The 20,375-nt window shown below is 48.4% G+C and overlaps 1 protein-coding gene across 3 annotated transcripts in view; it reads right to left on the bottom strand.

Annotated features, from left to right (window-relative positions):
• The window catches only part of SLC6A9 (solute carrier family 6 member 9), a 602,921-nt gene extending 584,785 nt beyond the window's left edge, over positions 1-18,136 (bottom strand). Inside the window, exon 1 of one of the 3 annotated variants that reach the window (XM_086952324.1) lies at positions 17,972-18,136. Coding sequence is in view for 1 of the 3 variants with exons in the window: in XM_086952326.1 (XP_086808452.1) it covers positions 17,972-17,974 (3 nt within the window). In the remaining 2 variants the exon portion in view is untranslated. The remainder of the gene's footprint in view (positions 1-17,971) is intronic. The other 2 variants (XM_086952325.1, XM_086952326.1) reach the window with 2 other exon arrangements.
• Between the last annotated feature and the right edge of the window lie 2,239 nt (positions 18,137-20,375).

Below are 20,375 nucleotides of genomic sequence, written 5' to 3'. Positions count from 1 at the left end.
CTAGTGGAGGAGTGGTGGGTACTCCGTAAGTGCCCAAGACTGTTTGGCCGGCACTCTTGGGCCAACCAAACTGTCATGCGCACTTTGCATGTTCTCCATGCAGGCTGCACTACAGCCTGGGTGGAGAACATGCCCAGACTCCCATTCCCTAGCTGAGCGCCGAACCACGGCCCTCAGACCAATCACAGCGCTGCATTGCAGAACTGTGATTGGCTTAGGGGAGCCTGGGTGCTTCCTGTTCCGGCCAGAGTGTAAGGACGGCGACAAGGACAGACCAGTAGCGGCCCATGGAGGGAGTTCTGTGGGGCGGTGGGGCGGGGGAGGGGCAGGGTGGGGGGTAGTAAACACTGGAATATGGATGAACGGAGGTAAGTAAACATTTAAATATATCAAACTAATTTCGTTGCATGCGCTGCATCGGAAAATGCGATGCAGCGTGCGCAATGAAATTCTTTTTATTCAATTTATATTGAAAAGTAGACTTTATTGTGAAACCCAGTCCAAAATCTACTAACAAAAGAATTCTAAAAGCGTGCAAAGTTGGAAACACACCAACATCGTTGCCTAATTTTGACTTGAACCCTGCGTTTACAAAAAAAACACGACATTAAGTGGCAGCTTTAATGTCCTATTGTGATTGCGGCGACTCACTACCACTCTGTGGCCTCGCACTGTTGTTGCCTGCCAGCGGTGGGTTTGTTGGCGCAAGGCTGCTTCCACTCAAGGGTAAGTGCAGATAAAGTGCCACACATGCAGTCAATGCTGCCCCCTCAGGGCAGGGCTTTAGCCATGCACCGAATGATTCCCGAGAGAGAGGTCTGGTCTCTTCATCTCCCAAACAGCTCTTAAACACTTATTTGAGTTAATAGTTTCCTATAGCGCCTGCTGGGCCCAGGGAGTTTGAGTCTATGTAGTAGTACGCAGCCTAGTATAATAAATTGCTAGGTCGGACAACCATTTGTATTGAATAACTTTTTTTATATTATAAAATATTTTTACGAGTTTTTTGGCATCAAAAAATATACAACACAACATTTATACGGATACACAGATACATATTCAGTGAACTGAAAAGAAGATATCAAACACAATACTTAAACAAGGAAATTGTCACAAATAATTAACATGGACAACTGTGGTAGGCCTCAGGTCAATCAATCATTGAGGCTCCAGTCCTGGATATAGACTGAACAAGTGGACTAACAGGTTACAATGAGCCTACTTGTTATCACCTACACAAGATACACAATAGATTTAACATCAAGTGCTATGGCTAGGAATGACATGGGAACAGATCAAACATTTGCAAGTGTATTGAGTTGATTCCTAGCGAGCCCTAATTATTTGGTGTCTTACCTCCAACATACCAAACAATTAGGGCTCGCTAGGAATCAACTCAATACACTTGCAAATGTTTGATTTGTTCCCATGTCATTCCTAGCCATAGCACTTGATGTTAAATCTATTGTGTATCTTGTGTAGGTGATAACAAGTAGGCTCATTGTAACCTGTTAGTCCACTTGTTCAGTCTATATCCAGGACTGGAGCCTCAATGATTGATTGACCTGAGGCCTACCACAGTTGTCCATGTTAATTATTTGTGACAATTTCCTTGTTTAAGTATTGTGTTTGATATCTTCTTTTCAGTTCACTGAATATGTATTTGTGTATCCGTATAAATGTTGTGTTGTATATTTTTTGATGCCAAAAAACTCGTAAAAATATTTTATAATATAAAAAAAGTTATTCAATACAAATGGTTGTCCAACCTAGCAATTTATTATACTAGTCTGCGTACTACTACATAGACTCAAACTGCCCGGCTACTTTCTTGTTTATTGCATGATAGTGGTCCAGGCCGGTCAGTGACTGGACCCAAGTCTTTCCCAGTTTGCCCCTTGGGCCCAGGGAGTGGCAGAACAACTTACCAGTTGCGTGTAATCAAGCTGGGACTACAAAAATACCAAGCCATCTGCAGAGTCATCTTGAAGATTTGTGTCCCTGGGTATGACATATTTTGGAACAATTTTGATTTGTATTAGCTATTTTGTGATAATTGAAGCTAGCGCAATTCCCCAAATGTTTTACCTGCCCGCGCTCAAGCCCCAAAAATGAATAGGATTACACTGGAGAAGAAGAGAGGTTAAGATAGAGAAATGGAGAGGCGAGTTATAAAGAGAGGCATCGCCTGCTCAGGAAGGCCTTTTAAAGCCGAGGGATCTGGGCATACCATATACAGTATAAAATAGACTAAATCTGCATAGCTAGCTAGTCTAGGATAGATCATCAGCACGCGGATTGATGCACGTTCCTCAGATTGTGAGATGGCGGGTGCACTCAGAGGTGTCACTCAAGGACACTGTCCTGACATCTGGAGGGGTGGAGTTCCGGGACCCAGGGGAACTTCCAGAGAAGGCTTTAGTTTGTTTGTCATTTTGAGTGGACGAGGGAGTCTGTACCCCGTAGTTGATGCTCGGCACTTAAACTGTTGAGTTTCTAGATTAGAAAGGTGTGGAAGTCCGAATGAGGAGTTGCGTGTATTGCAGGCTAGATTGAATGTACATCTTGCCTCAAGGGAGAGCCAGTTCAGTGTGATCAGTGCAATCTATGATTTTTTGTCTTAAGAGTTTTATATAGCGCGAACTCGACCCGAGACATCGGGTATCAGAGCGCTTTACATGCGCACCGGTTTCGTTACAGACAGACACATTCATTATGTTAGGCACGGAAGATGGAGTGATTTGCACAGAACCACGGGGCGTTGAGCGTCGTTGCTGAGACTCGAACCCGGTTCCCCAGGTTCGAGCAAGGCTACATACTTTCTACTGAATTGCATTGCACCAGTGGCCAGCCCCAGAGAAATATCATAGCCCCCAAAAAGGTTTTTGCATAATTTTTTGCCAGCCTAAATTTTGTGACGTTAACACACTAAGCGCATTCAAAGTCAAAATGGACTACATTTGCTGGGACGAACTTTGTAAGTTTTTTTTTTTTTTTTTAACTGTAAGGCCATTTATTTTTCCTTGAAAAAGCCAGCCTCATGAGTGGATATAAAATGTCACATCAGTGGGATGTATATCCTTGGTCTTCCGTTTGTTCCCTGTGCTGCAGTGCAGCACAGAGCTAAACTCAACCCTGCATTAGAAAGCACTGCTCCCACAGAACCATTTGCGTGTTTAGGTCTGGCTTGACAGCGCAGCTGCTGCTTCCCTGACCTATTGTTACAAAGTTTGTAAGATATAAATTTGCTTTGACTGCCCCCAGAGGATTCGCACCCTCTCAAGCCATGCTGGTTGTGTATCATTCATTTAAGGGCTTCCCTTGGAATGCAGGAGGGACTTTTACACATCTTTAAATATTCCCACTCACCACACCATGGCATTCAGCTACATAGCTAGTATATTCTATACAGAAAGCTAACCTGTTCTCCAGGTGTTTGCATCAAGGACAAAGCCAACAGGTCCGGCTTTATTAGGCTAGTATGTGCGCACACAACATATACAAACAGCGTGTGTGCATGACTGATTGCAAGGCATGTACACACCGTATACAGTGTGTGTGCATGACTGATTGCAAGGCATGTACACACCGTATACAGTGTGTGTGCATGCTACACACCATATACATGACTGATTGCAAGGCATGTACACACCGTATACAGTGTATGTGCATGACTGATTGCAAGGCATGTACACACCGTATACAGTGTATGTGCATGACTGATTGCAAGGCATGTACACACCGTATACAGTGTGTGTGCATGCCTGATTGCAAGGCATGTACACACCGTATACAGTGTGTGTGCATGCTACACGCCGTATACAGTGTGTGTGCATGACTGATTGCAAGGCAGGTACACAAAGTATACAGTGTGTGTGCATGACTGATTGCAAGGCAGGTACACAACATATACAAACAGCGTGTGTGCATGACTGTGGTTGCAAGGCAGGTACACAACATATACAAACAGCGTGTGTGCATGACTGTGGTTGCAAGGCAGGTACACAATGTATACAAACAGCGTGTGTGCATGACTGATTGCAAGGCAGGTACAAAACTTATACAAACAGCGTGTGTGCATGACTGATTACAAGGCATGTACACAACATATACAAACAGCGTGTGTGCATGACTGATTGCAAGGCAGGTACACAATGTATACAAATAGCGTTTGTGCATCATTGATTGCAAGGTAGGTACACAACGTATACAAACAGCATGTGTGGATGACTGATTGCAAGACAGGTACACAACGTATACAAACAGCGTGTGTGCATGACTGATTGCAAGGCATGTACACAATGTATACAAACAGCGTGTGTGCATCACTGATTGCAAGGCATGTACACAACGTATACAAACAGCGTGTGTGCAGCACTGTGATAGCAAGTCATGTACACAATGCATACAAAAAGAGTGTGCATGTCTGTGAGAGCAAGGCAGGTACACAACGTATTCAAAAAGCATGTGTGCATCACTCATTGCAAGGCAGGTACACAACCAACGTATAGAAACAGCTTGTGTGCATGACTCATTGCAAGGCATGTCCACAACGTATACAAACAGCATGTGTGCATGACTGTGATAGCAAGGCAGGTACACAATGTATACAAACAGCGTGTGTGCATGACTGATTGCAAGGCAGGTACACAATGTATACAAACAGCGTGTGTGCATGGCTGATAGCAAGGCAAGAACACAACGTATACAAACAGCGTGTGTGCATGACCGATTGCAAGGCAGGTACACAACGTATACAAACAGCGTGTGTGCAGGACTGTGATTGCAAGGCATGTACACAATGTATACAAACAGTGTGTGTGCATGACTGATTGCAAGGCAGGTACACAACGTATATAAACAGAATGTGTGCATGACTGATTGCAAGGCAAGGACACAACGTATACAAACAGCGTGTGTGCAGGACTGTGATAGCAAGGCATGTACACAATGTATACAAACAGCGTGTGTGCATGACTGATTTCAAGGCATGTACACAACGTATACAAACAGTGTGTGCATGACTGATTGCAAGGCAAGGACACAACGTATACAAACAGCGTGTGTGCATGACCGATTGCAAGGCAGGTACACAACGTATACAAACAGCGTGTGTGCAGGACTGTGATAGCAAGGCATGTACACAATGTATACAAACAGCGTGTGTGCATGACTGATTGCAAGGCATGTACACAACGTATACAAACAGCGTTTGTATTACTGTGATGGCAAGGCATGTACACAACGTATACAAACAGCGTGTGTATGACTGATTGCAAGGTAGGTACACAACGTATACAAACGGTGTGTGTGCATGCCTGCGATTGCATGTGTTAGCACATTAAAGCTGTTCAAAGTTTTTGCTAATTTTTGTTAAACAGATGAAGATTACATAATTCTAAATCCCCAAGGACACTGCATATTGTTCTCTAGAACTGTTTTTCACACAATACCCCAGAATAATATATTAAAATATATTTTATACTGCCTCCAAGTACAAATCTGGAGTTTCTAAGCACTGTAGATAACAACTGTTAATAATATTCCAGACAGTGGTATTCAACTTGCCGTCCTTGAAGGATGGAAGTCTGAGTGACCCTTGATTGTGATCTGCGGATCACAGCTTGTCACCGGCGAGTGTGGTCTGAAAATTATGGGTAATGGACGGGAAGGGCGGCTGAAATGTACTATTCTCTAGAATTTAAATGAAGGGTGCTTCACTGCTGCAATGTGTTGACCTCACAAGCATTCATAAACATATGGTCTAGCAGGATAAGAATCCTGGGTGCAGTGAGCACTGTGCTCTTTGCCACAAGTGCCAACTATGCCACAAATTCCCTCGAGGAGGCCGGCGCTGGCAGTTTGTCATGGGTGCTCCGTGCCAGAATGTACCAACCGAGTTGCAGCAGTTGCATTTTGCGGAGGGTAGCCCATATGCAAGTATTGCCTCCAGTATTCCAGTGCCAGCATTTTGTGAAGGGTGCTTCTATGAGCCAGGGAGCACGCCAGGTGCAACAGCGGATCTGCAAGCATAGCAACACACGCTCACTTACATTCACTTATTCACACTCAATCTTTCATTAGCACCGACTTGAACACATTCGTTTTCACCTACTCTTGTGCACTCACTCTCACCCTGACTCACTCATTCGCACTCTCTCACTCTGACTCACTCATTCGCACTCTCTCACCCTGACTCACTCATTCGCACTCTCTCACCCTGACTCACTCATTCGCACTCTCTCACCCTGACTCACTCATTCGCACTCTCTCACCCTGACTCACTCATTCGCACTCTCTCACCCTGACTCACTCATTCGCACTCTCTCACCCTGACTCACTCATTCGCACTCTCTCACCCTGACTCACTCATTCGCACTCTCTCACCCTGACTCACTCATTCGCACTCTCTCACCCTGACTCACTCATTCGCACTCTCTCACCCTGACTCACTCATTCGCACTCTCTCACCCTGACTCACTCATTCGCACTCTCTCACCCTGACTCACTCATTCGCACTCTCTCACCCTGACTCACTCATTCGCACTCTCTCACCCTGACTCACTCATTCGCACTCTCTCACCCTGACTCACTCATTCGCACTCTCTCACTCCGACTCACTCATTCGCACTCTCTCACTCCGACTCACTCATTCGCACTCTCTCACCCTGACTCACTCGTTCGCACTCTCTCACTCTGACTCACTCATTCGCACTCTCTCACCCTGACTCACTCATTCGCACTCTCTCACCCTGACTCACTCATTCGCACTCTCTCACTCTGACTCACTTATACTTACTTATTTTGACACACACATATACACATCAACGATCCCACATACATACATGCATGCTCACACGTATACACACTCTCTCGCCCAAACTCACTTTCACCCGCCACAAACATACACTAAACCCATTTTATATTTCTTATCTAAGATGCCAGTGACGGCCCAGATCTTGCTGCTCCGCTTTTTATTACACTAATAGTGAATAATAAACTAATACTGTAACAAAAATGAGCAGAAAACAAGGTTAGAGCTTGACTCCGATAATGCGAGACACCCGTGTTCTTGCCACTGATTTTACCACCTCCGAGGCCAGGGGTCACAAAGGCAGTGCCAGGGGTCGCAAGGGGCAAGCTCAGGGTCTTGGCGACCCCTAAAGGACTTCTACGGCAGTGCAGGTCTCCTTCCTGGAAGTCTCTGGCCAATGATATTAAGGGCTGTGTGTACCTTAGGACAGCTAGGGCTCCCCCACGCCCAAGCAGTGGGAAAGGGGTGTGGGTATCTCTACCATGCGGGGTGGGGGTGGGAGGAGACCTATTGGTTTATTAAATATCTGGCAGAGTTGGCCTTTGCTTAGAGCCTGCCCTGTGCACAACCAAATGTGGCGCCCTCGCCCGTTCGTCTTCCTTAACTGTGTGTTGAAAAAAAAGGGAGGGGGTCGGAGGTAGGAGAGAAAGGGGAGCTAAGAGTGAAAAAAAACGGTCAAGTTGCAGACTCGGGCACCAGCAGCCCGAGAAATGCGCTTCCCGTGGGAATAAGGCTGCTGCATGCAGCTCCTGCGCCCCTCTACAGGTCTGCGCCCTGGGCACGGGATCAGCTCGCACATGCTACGGCCGGCCCTGGGCGGGGAGTGATGCACGCGAACGCGCAGCCTGTAAATATTTATTTTCCTGTTTGGCACCAACCAATAGAGACCGTGGTGAGAAGCTGAGGAGAGTCACTTTCGGTTTTCGGATTCCACGAAGGATGCCGCGTGGGCCCGGCACATACTGAACTTCTCCCGGGCGTCTATTGGTTTCAGCTGGAGGTTGTATTTATTCCGTAAAATATATGGGGGGGTTTTCGTGGCATGTCCAGAAACCCTAATGCCTAATGATTTTAGTTTCAATCCAGTGTAAACCAGTTGAGAATGGCAAACTGGGATTCCCACACAGGTATGTGGAGGGTTTAGTCACGCCAGATCAGTGCGGGCTGCCGGTCTCACTGGTGACGGGGCAGGGTGGGGGCAGAGCCCTGCCATGGCCGGGGGGGGGGGGGGGTTTAGAGGAGTGAGTGTGTGTCGAGATGGGGGGGTTACAGGGTGGAGACACAGCCCCTGCGATGGCCGGGGGCTCCCTGCGGGCTGGGGGTAGTGGTTACATCAGCTGCCACGTGTGCCAGACCGTGCAGGAGTGTCAGTGACAGACACGCCCCCCGCATGTGCTGTGGAAAATTACAACACGAGCGAACGAGCGCTGGATTCGGGCGCCCCCGCTCACCCCACTACCCCTCAGCCCGGACCCCCTTATTCAGGGTGCTCCAGTGGCCCCTCAACATCGCCCTGCGTCGGATCACAAGCAGAGACAGCATGGGTGGGGGAGGGGCAGACTGTGCCACAGGACTGCAAGCAGGCATGTAAAGAGCAACAAGCAGGCAAGGCACGGACCTTTACAGGAAACCAGCAGAGTACAGGGCGAATTGAGTACAGCAGGCAGGCATGGTAGGGAGTTTAGGGGTGTCAGTGAATACTAAGGCAGCCTTGGAGCGCGCATACACAAGAAAGCCAGAGGGCGCCCCCTACACCAGGAGGCAGGCTACGGGCACACACTGCATTAGAGGCACCGGGACAGGCAGGCTATGGGCACACACTGCCCCCGAGGCACTGGGACAGGCAGGCTAAGGGCACACACTGCCCCCGAGGCAGGCAGGGAGGGGGCACTTTACATCAGGAGGCAGGCTACGGGCACACACTGCCCCCGAGGCACTGGGACAGGCAGGTAGAAGGTCACTGCCCACAAGGCAGACAAAGGACGCACACTGCCCCAGAGACAGGCAGAGCGTTACTGACCACCAGGAAGACGGGCCAAGGGCACACGTTGCACCAGAGACAGGCAGAGGGTTACTGATCACCAATCAGACAGGCTAAGGACACACACTGAAAAGAAGCAGGCACATGAATGGGGTTTACTGAATACTTAGCTGCCATGTTACGGTGGCTTCTAAGCACTTCAAAAGGAGTACAATTTTGGCATATGGCCCTATTACACTCTTCATAACATCACACACCAGCATGACCACGAGCTAGAGAAACATTTGGGGGACAAAACACTGGGGTGTTAAGTCTCTAGGCATCCACAGGGTGGGTGGGGGTGGACAGCCGTCACCACGTGCCTTCCTGCTTTACACCCACAATACTCAAAACACAAACACACTTCCAGCTCATTCAGAACCGGGGAAGTAGCAAGGGGCACAAAACCAACCACCAGTGTCTGTGAACAGAATACCCCCGGCTGGCAGGAAGCGAGGAGGCGCGCAGGCTGCCCCGACCGCGCAGCCAATACTTGTTATTTGGATATTCATGCAAATCTTGTTTTTGGCAGGAGCAGGGCAGTCTGGAAAGCCTGCAGACGCTGCGCGTGCGCTTGTGAGATGACAAGAATAGGCACTCTGGCCTCAGGGGCCATTTTCAAGAAACGCGCATCATCCAAGGTAGCTGAGACACATATGCACCATTGAAAACTTAGGGCCAGATGTAGGTAGGCGTTTACCGGGTGGTAACGGCCGAATTCGGCCGTTACCGACCGGTAAGAGCAATTTGACATGTAGGTCCCTGTATTTTACAGACTCGGTAAATTTACCGATAAGTAAATTTACCGAGTATGTAAAATACCGAGTCGGTATCATTACGGATTCCGGTAAATTGGTATGTAGGTGGGACTCTTCTGAGTCCCACAAGCAGTACAAAATCGGTATTTTACCATCAAATACTACTTGATGGTAAAATACCGTTTCTGGTGTGCATGCACATGTGTGCATGCACACCTATGCCATATGACAGGCAGACCTGCCCTTAGGGCAGGTATGCCTGCCACATGGCACCCGAGCCTCTTTTGGGGGTGCCAGAGGGTGTCAAAGTGACACCCCCTGCACCCTTGTGACAGTCGGTATTTTCCGATGTGGTAAATACCGACCGGTAAATGCCCAATCAATCCTATGGGCTTCAAAGCCCATAGGAATGAATGGGCATTAACTGGTCGGTATTTCCCGCATCGGAAAATACCGACTGTTTCCGATTCGGTAATTGCACATCTGCATTTACCTACATCTCGGTACTTTTATTTTCCGACCTCTGAAATACCGAGTCGGTATGACTCGGTATTTAAGAGGTCGGAAAATAAAATTTACCTACATCTGGCCCTAAGACTTTAAACCACAGGAAGTGCCAAGTTCTCAGTGCCAGTACTTCAATACTGCAAGTGGAGTCAGCGTTACATATCACATCTCCATGCACTTGGGTTATGTAATACATTATATAATATCAACAGACCTTTCAACTTCAACAAAAAATCTAACCATGGGAGGAGACCATGGGAGGAGGGGGGTGGGCCACGTACGAGAAGTACCTAGGAGGCACTTTTGCTACTGCACCGAACCCCCCCCCACACACACACCCCTCGACCCCCCACCAAAAAAATATTTGCTGATGCTAGTGCCAATGTCTTGGGGTGTTTTCACGTCCCTTAATGGATGTGGGCGGTTCAGAGCCTCAGAAAATTATCTACAATGCATTATTTACAGTGGTTTTCGGCTCGTTTTCCCTGCCACCTTGTGATACCGGTTCCTCATTGGGTGACAGTGTGATGGGAGCTGGTATGGTGCCTCACACGGTGACACCGTGGAAAATGGCAGCAGTATCAATCATAACTAAGGCTCAAAGTTTCCAGTTTTTACTGATTTTTTCAGATAAATACAGACCGAAAACCATCTATTTTCCGGACTGTATTTATTTTTAAACATGGATAAATACAGGTTTTCTTTTGTATGATACTCACTACTGTCAGTCATGAGAAATAGGTCAATAACTGTGCCGATTGAGGGGAGTTAATAAAAAAAACTATTTCCTATTGAAGCAAAACTGACTGCAGCAGAACCTCTGTTTAAGTTGTGCTACAATGCATATAGTTTCAAAGGAAAGGACTGTATTGTACTGTAAATGGCTAAAATTGGACATTGAAACATGAGTCAACATTTGACAGTTAAATGTGAAAATATACACATTGCAGCTTAATTTGTTTTCACTAAGCACAAAATAAATATGGAAAAATACAGCTAAACTGAAAAAAATGTGGAGAAATGCAGAAGGAAATGTAAATTTTAACCGGGAGCCCTAATCTCCTGCTGTTGTGTGTAATATTTCAATTCTGCATAATAAAATGTCACTATTACCCAACTCAAGAGTTTTACTTTTGGAGACCTCGAGCTAGGCATTCGAAAATGTTACCTACATGTGTCTGCGTTGAACGCATTAACCTACTAAGATACCCAGCCGGCAGTTCCAAGGTGTCATCCTGGCAAGCTGCCGTACAATACGTTTAATAGGACAGTACCAGCACTTTACATCCGTACCTGCACTTCTTGACAGAAATGCAGTGCTCTCGTATCAGCGCCTGCTCTTCTCAGCAGGACTGCACTGGCTTTTCATGTCCACGGGGCCTGGTTCCACAGACATGCACTGCCTTTCATTGGACCGTACATGCACTTTCACAGTACCAGCACTTTTACAGTAGTTCCTGCTCTTTTTACCCGAACCGCTCTGCATTTGGGTTCCCGCCCTTCTCAGCAGTACTGCAATTCCTCAGTTATGATATTACCAGGACTTCTCAGGAGCACCAGTACTGGTACTTTTTCATAGCACAGTACATACTACAGAAGAGTACCTGCACTTCTCAGCAGATCTTCATTACAGTTATCAGAACCACTTTACCACTGGTCAGCATAACTTTATCAGGACAAGCTAAAGCACGGGTGCCTCTGAATTCTAGAGCACCTACTATAGAACATGTCTCATCAGGACGGATGTATGACGTTACAACGCATACTTTTACCACGCATACCATTACAACGCGGTTTTTACAACGCATACCATTACAACGCATAGCGCTTTGGGGTGCTGGATAGTGAATAGTTTAATTTACTATTCCAACTCCAGTCCCCGTGGACACTAGGGAAGGTGTTGGATAGTAAATTAAACGTATTCCCTATCCTAGAGCGCCCCCCAGTGCAATGCGTTGTAATGGTTTGCATTGTAATGACTGCGTTGTAATGGTAGTGCGTGGTAAAAGATTCGTTGTAAAGGTTGTATACCCATCAGTACCTACACTTCTCAGCAGCCCGCAATTACCTTTGAAATAACCACAGCAGCACTGTTCAGCAGAACTGCAGTCCACTAGTTAGGACATTACCAGGACCTCTTATGTGGAACAGTGCTAGCGCTTCTTAGGCCTTTAGTACTTACTATTAGCCACGGGCAGAGCTGGCATAGTGCCACTACGCGGAGTTCCACGGAGTTAGGAAAAAACTCTGCTCCACTCCCCGCCTCCTCCCCCCCTAATAAAAAATATTTTGAAAAGAAACAAAATCACGCTTACCTCTACTGTGGCTTCTCCGGGCTACCTTCCTCCTCCTCACCGTCTCTCTCCTGCAAGCCCCTATGTTGGACTTACGTCTTGCGAGAAATGCGCACGTGCGCGCATATGCAGTTCTCCCAAGATGTACGTCCAACGTAAGGGTTTGCAGGAGAGAGACCACAGCGAGGTGGAGGTGGGCAGCCTGGACCGCCACAGTGTGTTTTTGTTCTTTTTAAAATATATGTTATTAGAGGGGGTGGAGGCTGAGAGCCTATTTTTAACAGGGGGTGGGGCTGGCTAACTCCGCTCTGCTGTAGAAGTTTTGCCTAAACTCTGCTTTCTCAGCGGACTGCAGAGCAGGCAAAACTCTGCGAACTCCGCTGGTGGAGCAGAGTTCACCCTTACTTACTATAGACCAGTACCTGCGCTTTACCTACACTTCTCATCAGACCCAAGCTATCTTAAATGAACCAAAAACACAGTTCAGAAGAACGGCAGTCCCTTTTTTACAACATAACCAGGATTTCTCAAGTACAACAGTACTGGCTGTTCCCAGACCTGTAGTAGTTACACATGCGTCTCATCATTAGTAAGTTAGAGAGCGAGAATTAGCATCCCCTCGCAAGATTTTTAGGCACTAGAAGGACACCGGGTGAGATTTTCCCAACGTGGGTGGTCGTGACCATTTGCGGTGAGAAAGCTGCCACTCAAGTAGAAAATCTACTCGAGCGGCAGCGAAAACCAACTTTGGCTGTATTGCCTTCTGGCGCCCCTGGTGGTGCCGTTCGAGCTGATTTTTCAGAGCGGCACAAGCTCTGGGTGCGAAAAATCAGGGCAAGTAACGAGGGGCCAGATGTAGGTAATGAAGATTTACAGATTCTTAAATACCGAATTTACCGAAAATACCAAAAATACCTGCAGGCCCATAGAAATGAATGTGAATTACCGAATCGGTAAATACCGATTCGGTAAAATAGGGAAACATTCAAGGGTGGCAGGGTGTCACATTCACACCCTGTTGCACCCCTGAATAGTGCTTGTTTGCACATGTGGCACACGTACATGCCCTATTTATGTCTGCCACATGGCACTGTTGAAAATGCACATATTTGCATTTTCAAAGGTATTCGGTATTTACCACCAACTAATAGTTGGTGGTAAATAACGAATCCTTAGAGCACATAAGGACTCTTAAAAGTGCTTCCTACATTCCATTTACTGACTCGGTAAATACCGAATCGGAAAATAATGATTCGGTAAATACCGAATCATCCCCTACATCTGAAATGTCTCATTACTGGTCGGTAAGCCTGAAATTTACTGAATTTCGTGTTTACCGACCAGTAATGGGCCACCTACATCGGGCCCATAGTGTGCCGATTACCACCTGTTCCCAAAACTCTGTGGAACCTCACTAAATTTTCATGTAACTCCGCTGAATTCCGCAGAGTGAACTCCGTGAGTTCGGCCCACCTCTAGAGAGTAACCAGATTTTTGTGAGCAACAATACTGGTGCTGCCCAGAACCACATTTACTATGGAACAGCCTCTGCAATTCTCAGCAATACCTACACTTCTCAGCAGAACTTTGCTACCCTTAAAAGAACTTCAGTTAATTTGTTGAAGCTTTACCAGGAGGTCTCAGGTGGACGGCTGCCGTTGCCAAGCATTGCTGCCTTTTAGAAGCACAGCACTTGCTACCAAACAATACCTGCACTTCTCACCAGGTCTCTCCATTAACTTTAAGAGTTCCAGGTCAGCGCCGTACAGCAGGACTGCAGGCTCTTTGTTAGGGCATTGCCATTACTTCTCAGGTGCAGCAGTACTGGGGTTCTCAGAACACCGGCAGTTACTATAGAAGAGAGGTGTGGCGCAACGGCCAGGGCGGCTGACTCTGGAGTGCAGGTTCGATCACCGGCGGCAGCTCAACTCAGCACCATGTGGCTCCAGGCAATAGCTCACTTAATCTTCCCGATGCCCCCCAGCGCCTTGAGACCCTTAGGGGTTAGTCATTGCGCTTTACAAATAACTAATTTAGATTTAACCCCTTCACTGCGGCGGCTATCCCGCCGCAGTGCTAAGGGGCGGGGCAGAAGAGCGGCGGGCCTTCACCAGCCGCGGTTGCGCTGTGCTCATGACGGAGTGGTTCCGTCACGGCTCCGCCCGCTCAATAGAATGTTCAGCGCAGGCGCGGAATCCACGCCGTGCAGGCGTTCCGAGCGGGCCGTGACGGAACCGCTCCGTCATCAGCCCAGCGCGACCGCGGCTGATGACGGAGTGGTTCCGTCACCAGCAGGGGAGGGGTTAAAGAACAGTACCAGCACTTCTCCGCGTACCTCTGTTACCTCTAACAGTATCAAATCAGCACTGTTCAGCAGAACTGCACCCCCCTTGTGAGGACATTCCCAGGAGTTCTCAGGAGCAACAGTACTAGCATTTCTCTCAACTGCGGCAGTTACTATGCAACAGTCCCTGCACTTTTCAGTGAACTTCTATTACCTTTAACAGAACCTAATCAGCAGCGTTCTGCAGTAGTGTGCTCCCCTTGATGGGACATTACCAGACTTCACAGGAACAGTACTGGCACTTCTCAGGACAGCAGCAATTACTATAGAAGTATACCTGCACTTCTCAACAGACTCAAATCAGCACTGTTCAGCAGAAAATCATTTCCCTTGCTAGGCCAACATTATCCAGACTTCATAGGTGTAAAAGTACTGGTGCTTCTTAGAACAACAGAGGTTACTATAGAACAGTACAGGCACTTCTCACCAGTACCTGCACTTCTTAACGGACCTAGGTTACCTTTAACAGAGCAAAATCAGCTCCGTTCAGCAGCAGTGCACTGCCCTTGATAGGACCAACATTGCCCGGACTTCTCAGGAACAGCACTGGCGCTTCTTGGAACAGCAGCGATTACTACAGAACTGAACCTGCACTTTCCAACAGTACCTGCACTTCTCAGCGGACCCCTGTTACCTTTAACAGAACCTAATCAGCGCCGTTGAAGAGTAGAGCACTCTCCATGTAAGGACGTTACGGACTTCCCAAGAACAGTACTGGCGCTTGTCAAAACTACAACAGTTACTATAGAACAATACCTGCACTTCTAAGCAGTACCTGCACTTCTCAGCAGTACCTGCACTTCTCAGCAGTACCTGCACTTTTTCAGCAGTATCTACACTTTTTAGCAGACCTCTATTACCTCTAACAGAAACCTACTAAAGACCCGTACACGCACTTCTCAGCAGTGAGCCGGCACTGTGTGAACACGAACAGCTGCACTTCTGTTATTCTCCATGGCTGCCTGAACTCTATCAGAGGTTCATTTTTAGCCTCATGCCTGGTACTCTGTCCTCCCCAAGCCCAGTAAACACAGTGATAACAACAGTACACAGCGAACCGAGTAGGAACGCGGCGGAACGCCCGCAGCCTCCCCCTCCCAGGCTTACACTGAGCCCATCCAGGGGTGGCTCGTCCCCGGTCAGACATGTAAAGATAACATACATTGTTCTCCTAGGCAGATAACTCGTATAGGGGCGAGGTAAACAAATACAGCGTGCACGAGACAATTCAGTTCCAAGCGTACCCTTTACAAGCCATTTTAATCAGGGAATAACACCAATAAATAAAGGGGGCAATTAGCATAGTAGGAAGGTCACAGAAAGTGCCGTCACTCGCCTAGAATATTCTTCATTCGAAGTATGACGCAGAAAGGCGAAACCAACTTGCTTAAAGACAGATTTACTTGTTTTAAGTCCCATGCATGGTTTATGTACATCCGTGTGCAACTGAGCTCAGAGTGACAACATTTGAAAGAGTGGAACTTGGAAAATACACTTTAAACTGGCTGCACACCGTCAATAAAATGGGCTTGTTTATTTCCAAGTTAACAATTTACTGTTACGCCGTTTCTTTCCTGCTTTTGCAGCTTTTAAGCCCTGTAAGGGTGAAAGGTGTTCAGTCAATTAAGAGACACAAGGAACCTTCTGCTGACCTATAGCAAGGACAGACCTTAAAGGTTGGCAGCGGGGTAAGGGGAGGTCACATTACAAGCCTATTAAATGCCTTACCCTTCCCGAAATGGGACACAAAGTGACACCACGAACAATTCTCAGCCCACCCCACCCCGCCGCTGCCTGTGGCTGAGGGGGACCGAGTTTCCCCTCTGATAATAGTTGGGGACTCTGTCCACCGGTGTGCACCCCAAGACTTTAATCAATATATAAATAAACCATACAAAAACTCTTTTACGGGTGTCCTGGACAGATGTTCGCTTCCTGGCTCGGTGATAAAATGGCCCATACCACCAAAGTCACCCGCTTCCTCTTTCGAGGTTTTCTTTTACAAAACACTGTTTTACACTTTCGTAAGATTCGGTTGAAGTGAAGTAAGACTACAAACCCCAAAATGCAGTATTCTAAATAAAGAACGCAAAAGGCTCCAATGGTGTCCCTGGGTGGACACGCATGCTCTGGTGATAATAACGCGGGCAGAGTGTCCGGCGCTCAGGGGCCCTGCCCACATCACCAGGTCAGGGGCCCCCTGAGCACAGGCGTCACCCAGGTCAGAGTGCGGAGGGCCACACAACGACATAAAAGTGACCTCACCAGGGGCGGCCTTAGGCATGTGCAAGCTGTGCACCTGCACAGGGCCGCCAAACCCCAGGGACCACCACGCCAATATATATCCTTAGTATAATAATCCTCTGAGGATGGATATATATTTGTGTGGTCTGTTCCACTTCCAAACACCCTTACCGCCCCCCCTCCCCCGCCCAGACCCCCTCTTTCAGGGCCCCCTACCTACGCTCCCTGCCCAGGGCCGCCTAGAGCCGCCCCCATTAGCCTGGTCTGCCTCGCAAATGCCTCTTTTACAGTGACAGCCCCAGCCACATAAGCCCCCCTGCCCCCCCCCCCTACATACACAGCATAAGTTGTCCCCAGTGATGTGCAAGCAACTTCCCCAAACCTAGGCTTACACATCGCCCCACACCTAGGCGTACGCACTGCCTCACACCTAGGCTTACACACTGCCTCACACCTAGGCGTACGCACTGCCCCACACCTAGGCTTACGCACTGCCCCACACCTAGGCTTACGCACTGCCCCACACCTAGGTTTAAATCTCTAATTATCAAGCCAGCTGGCAGCGCGACCTGCGCTCGTGCAGCAATGATCAGGTTTACCCACTGCCCCACACCTAGGCGTACGCACTGCCCCACACCTAGGCTTAAGCACTGCCCCACACCTAGGTTTACCCACTGCCCCACACCTAGGCGTACGCACTGCCCCACACCTAGGTTTACCCACTGCCCCACACCTAGGCGTACGCACTGCCCCACACCTAGGCATACGCACTGCCTCACACCTAGGCTGGTACTAGCAGTCCTGTGTTCACAGCAGCGGCAGTGAGCATGCCACGAAGGAACATTGAATGAACCAGTCGGACCTCACATGGACGACCCAAGCCTCCGTCTACAAGTTTGCACCAGACTTGAACTTTCGTGTGCAGCCACGCGCGGTGAGTGTGCACGCGCGGCAGGCAGGGAGGGCATTGGGCACCAGTGCCCGTCTTACCATGCTGCTCCGGCGCTCCTCTCCCGGCTGTGTTGTGGCACTGTCAAAGGGGTTCCTGCGCTCCTTAAAGGGAAAGTTGCATCAGCCTTCCAGGGCTCCGGGGGAGGTGCCAAGGCGGGCGGCTCTGTCCTACTCTCTCTAGCAGCGGCTCCGACTCCTCCTTTCACGCTCTGGGGCCGAGCGAGGTTTAAATGAAACTTTCTGCATCTGAGGGCAGCGCTGCATACCGCAGCCCAGGCCACGCCCCTCGGTGACACAGGCTCCGCCCCCGCGCGATGATGGACAGGCCGTCTGATGCTTGGGACAGCCGTACCGAGGAAGCGAGAGCGATGCTCGGACCTGCGACCCCTGCTCCCGGCTCCTGCGGTCGCGCGGGCTGACAGCGTGGCACAGCCTGCAGATGTTTGCTGAACATTAATTTGTTTCCTACCTCTTTCCTAAGGAATCATTTAAACTAAACTAACCATAGCTAAAAGTGAGCGCCTGGAAGTGAAAATATGTGTGCAGTGCACACTCTTGTGCCTATGAGGGGTGCTCTCCAGAGCGCTTTGGCACACGTGTGGGTGTCTCATCCAGTCCAGTTTTTTTTGTGTGTGCTTTCTTGGCTTTGTAGTCGTGCGTGCGTCATTAAATAGGGTGACTGACATAGGTTAATCACATCGCTCAGGCACCAGAGTGAGGTATGAAGCGCTAAATAGAAAGAATGTATTATTTTTGAAACATTCATTATTTAACCTCTTGTAAATTCAGGGCTACATGTGTGCAAAGAAAAACATGCATGGCTAACTTTTTAGCGCAGGGACCCGGGAAACTTTAGAGCGCTTTTCCTCAATAAAGGACCGTTTCGCTGCTTTGAGGGGTGCAGCAGAATATGATCGCTAATTATTAATTTGCACCCCACACCCGCATTACCACACCCCATACCGAGCTGCAGTTGTAACACTATTTGATGTCATGTTAGCCACGTAGAAACCTTTCCACGCATGACACCTTCAGGCAGATGCCTTTTCATGAACGGCCCATTGCATGCTGGGAGTTTTCAACCCATATTTACAACGTGAACTACAGTTACCAGAATGCAACGGGCCCTTAGCTAAAAAAAAGCACAGACTGGCTGAAAGTGCCTCACCTGGAAGATGTCACTTGGCAGCTATTTCCAGTATTAAAGGATGGCATGACATCATTTCCTCCTCCGTTCGTTCCTCTTTCGTAAGAAAGCCCCCCTGCTAAATGTATTTCAGTAAAGAAATTAGACTACGGCAGGCTGATGGGTTGGTCTTTCTCCAGCCTCTCTCCCTCCTCAAAGTCTACCCCCACAGTCCTTCCCTCCTATCACAGAGCCAGCAGAACCCCCCACCCCGCATTCAGTGAATTGTTCCAGATTATCATCAGAGATCGAAGGGTGTGGGAACTAACGGGAACTGAGTTACAGCATCTTTGAAAATATTGGTAAGGAGTTCCAAAGCCAGTGGCGGCTGACATGCAAGGAGGGTGGTGAGCGGGAGGGGACAAAAATAAAAGATAAAATACGTTAAAAAAATAATTCCACTTACCTTCCTAGTGCCCTCCTCGGTTGGGTCTTCTCCAGGCAGGCAGGCTCCAACACTGGACCAGGAAAACCAATTCACTTCTCTCTTGCAGCATGAAAGACGAGCCAGGACTGGAGGGAGCTGCCTCCTGCAGCGCTCCCGAAGACACTGGAGCCGTGTGCAGTCTCTAACCCAGCAGTCCGAGGCAGCTGGGTTAGAGAGGCTTAAAATGCGCATGTCTGGCTGGCCGTCACAAGACTTCCGGCCGAAAAGACATGCACTCTTTAAACTTAAAGTGGCCTGCCCGTCACTGCTACCTGATTGGTAGCAGCACAAAATCAGAAAGCCCAGCTCCTGTCCTGACGCGGGGCTCAGATGGGATTTTGAAACATAAAATGGTATTAAATTAACTTCATTACCATTTCCTTTTTTCATCTCTGGGGTAATTTTTTAGTGGGGTGACGCTCCTCCGCCTTAACGGAGGAGCCACCCCTGATGAATGAAGTGCCAGGATTGGAGGGGTCGGCCTCTCACGCCACTCCCGAGTACACTGGAGCCCTATGCTGTCTTAGACAGCTGGGTACGAGAGGTTTAAAATGCGCATGTCTGACTGGCTGTCGCAAGATGGCTGGCCAAAAAGACATGTGCACTTTAAACTTAAAGTGCCCTGCCCATCGCTGCTTTCTGCTGCTGCCTGATTTGCAGCAGCAGAAAGTCCCTCCCTCGTTCTGACACTCAGCTCGGGACAGGACGCTCCACCGCCTTAACAGAGGAGTCACTCCTGTTCAAAGCTTTTCACAGACATTCTTGTAGTGCTGAAACGTTTTTCTCTGCAGGTCAAGAACACCTCTCTTTCCATAAGTGCTTCGATTGAA

This window comes from Lissotriton vulgaris, chromosome 1_1, assembly GCF_964263255.1.
Source record: "Lissotriton vulgaris chromosome 1_1, aLisVul1.2, whole genome shotgun sequence".
NCBI classification, from domain to species: domain Eukaryota; kingdom Metazoa; phylum Chordata; class Amphibia; order Caudata; family Salamandridae; genus Lissotriton; species Lissotriton vulgaris.
Note: the sequence above shows the minus strand (reverse complement) of the source record. Positions and strands in the feature narration are given on the sequence as shown.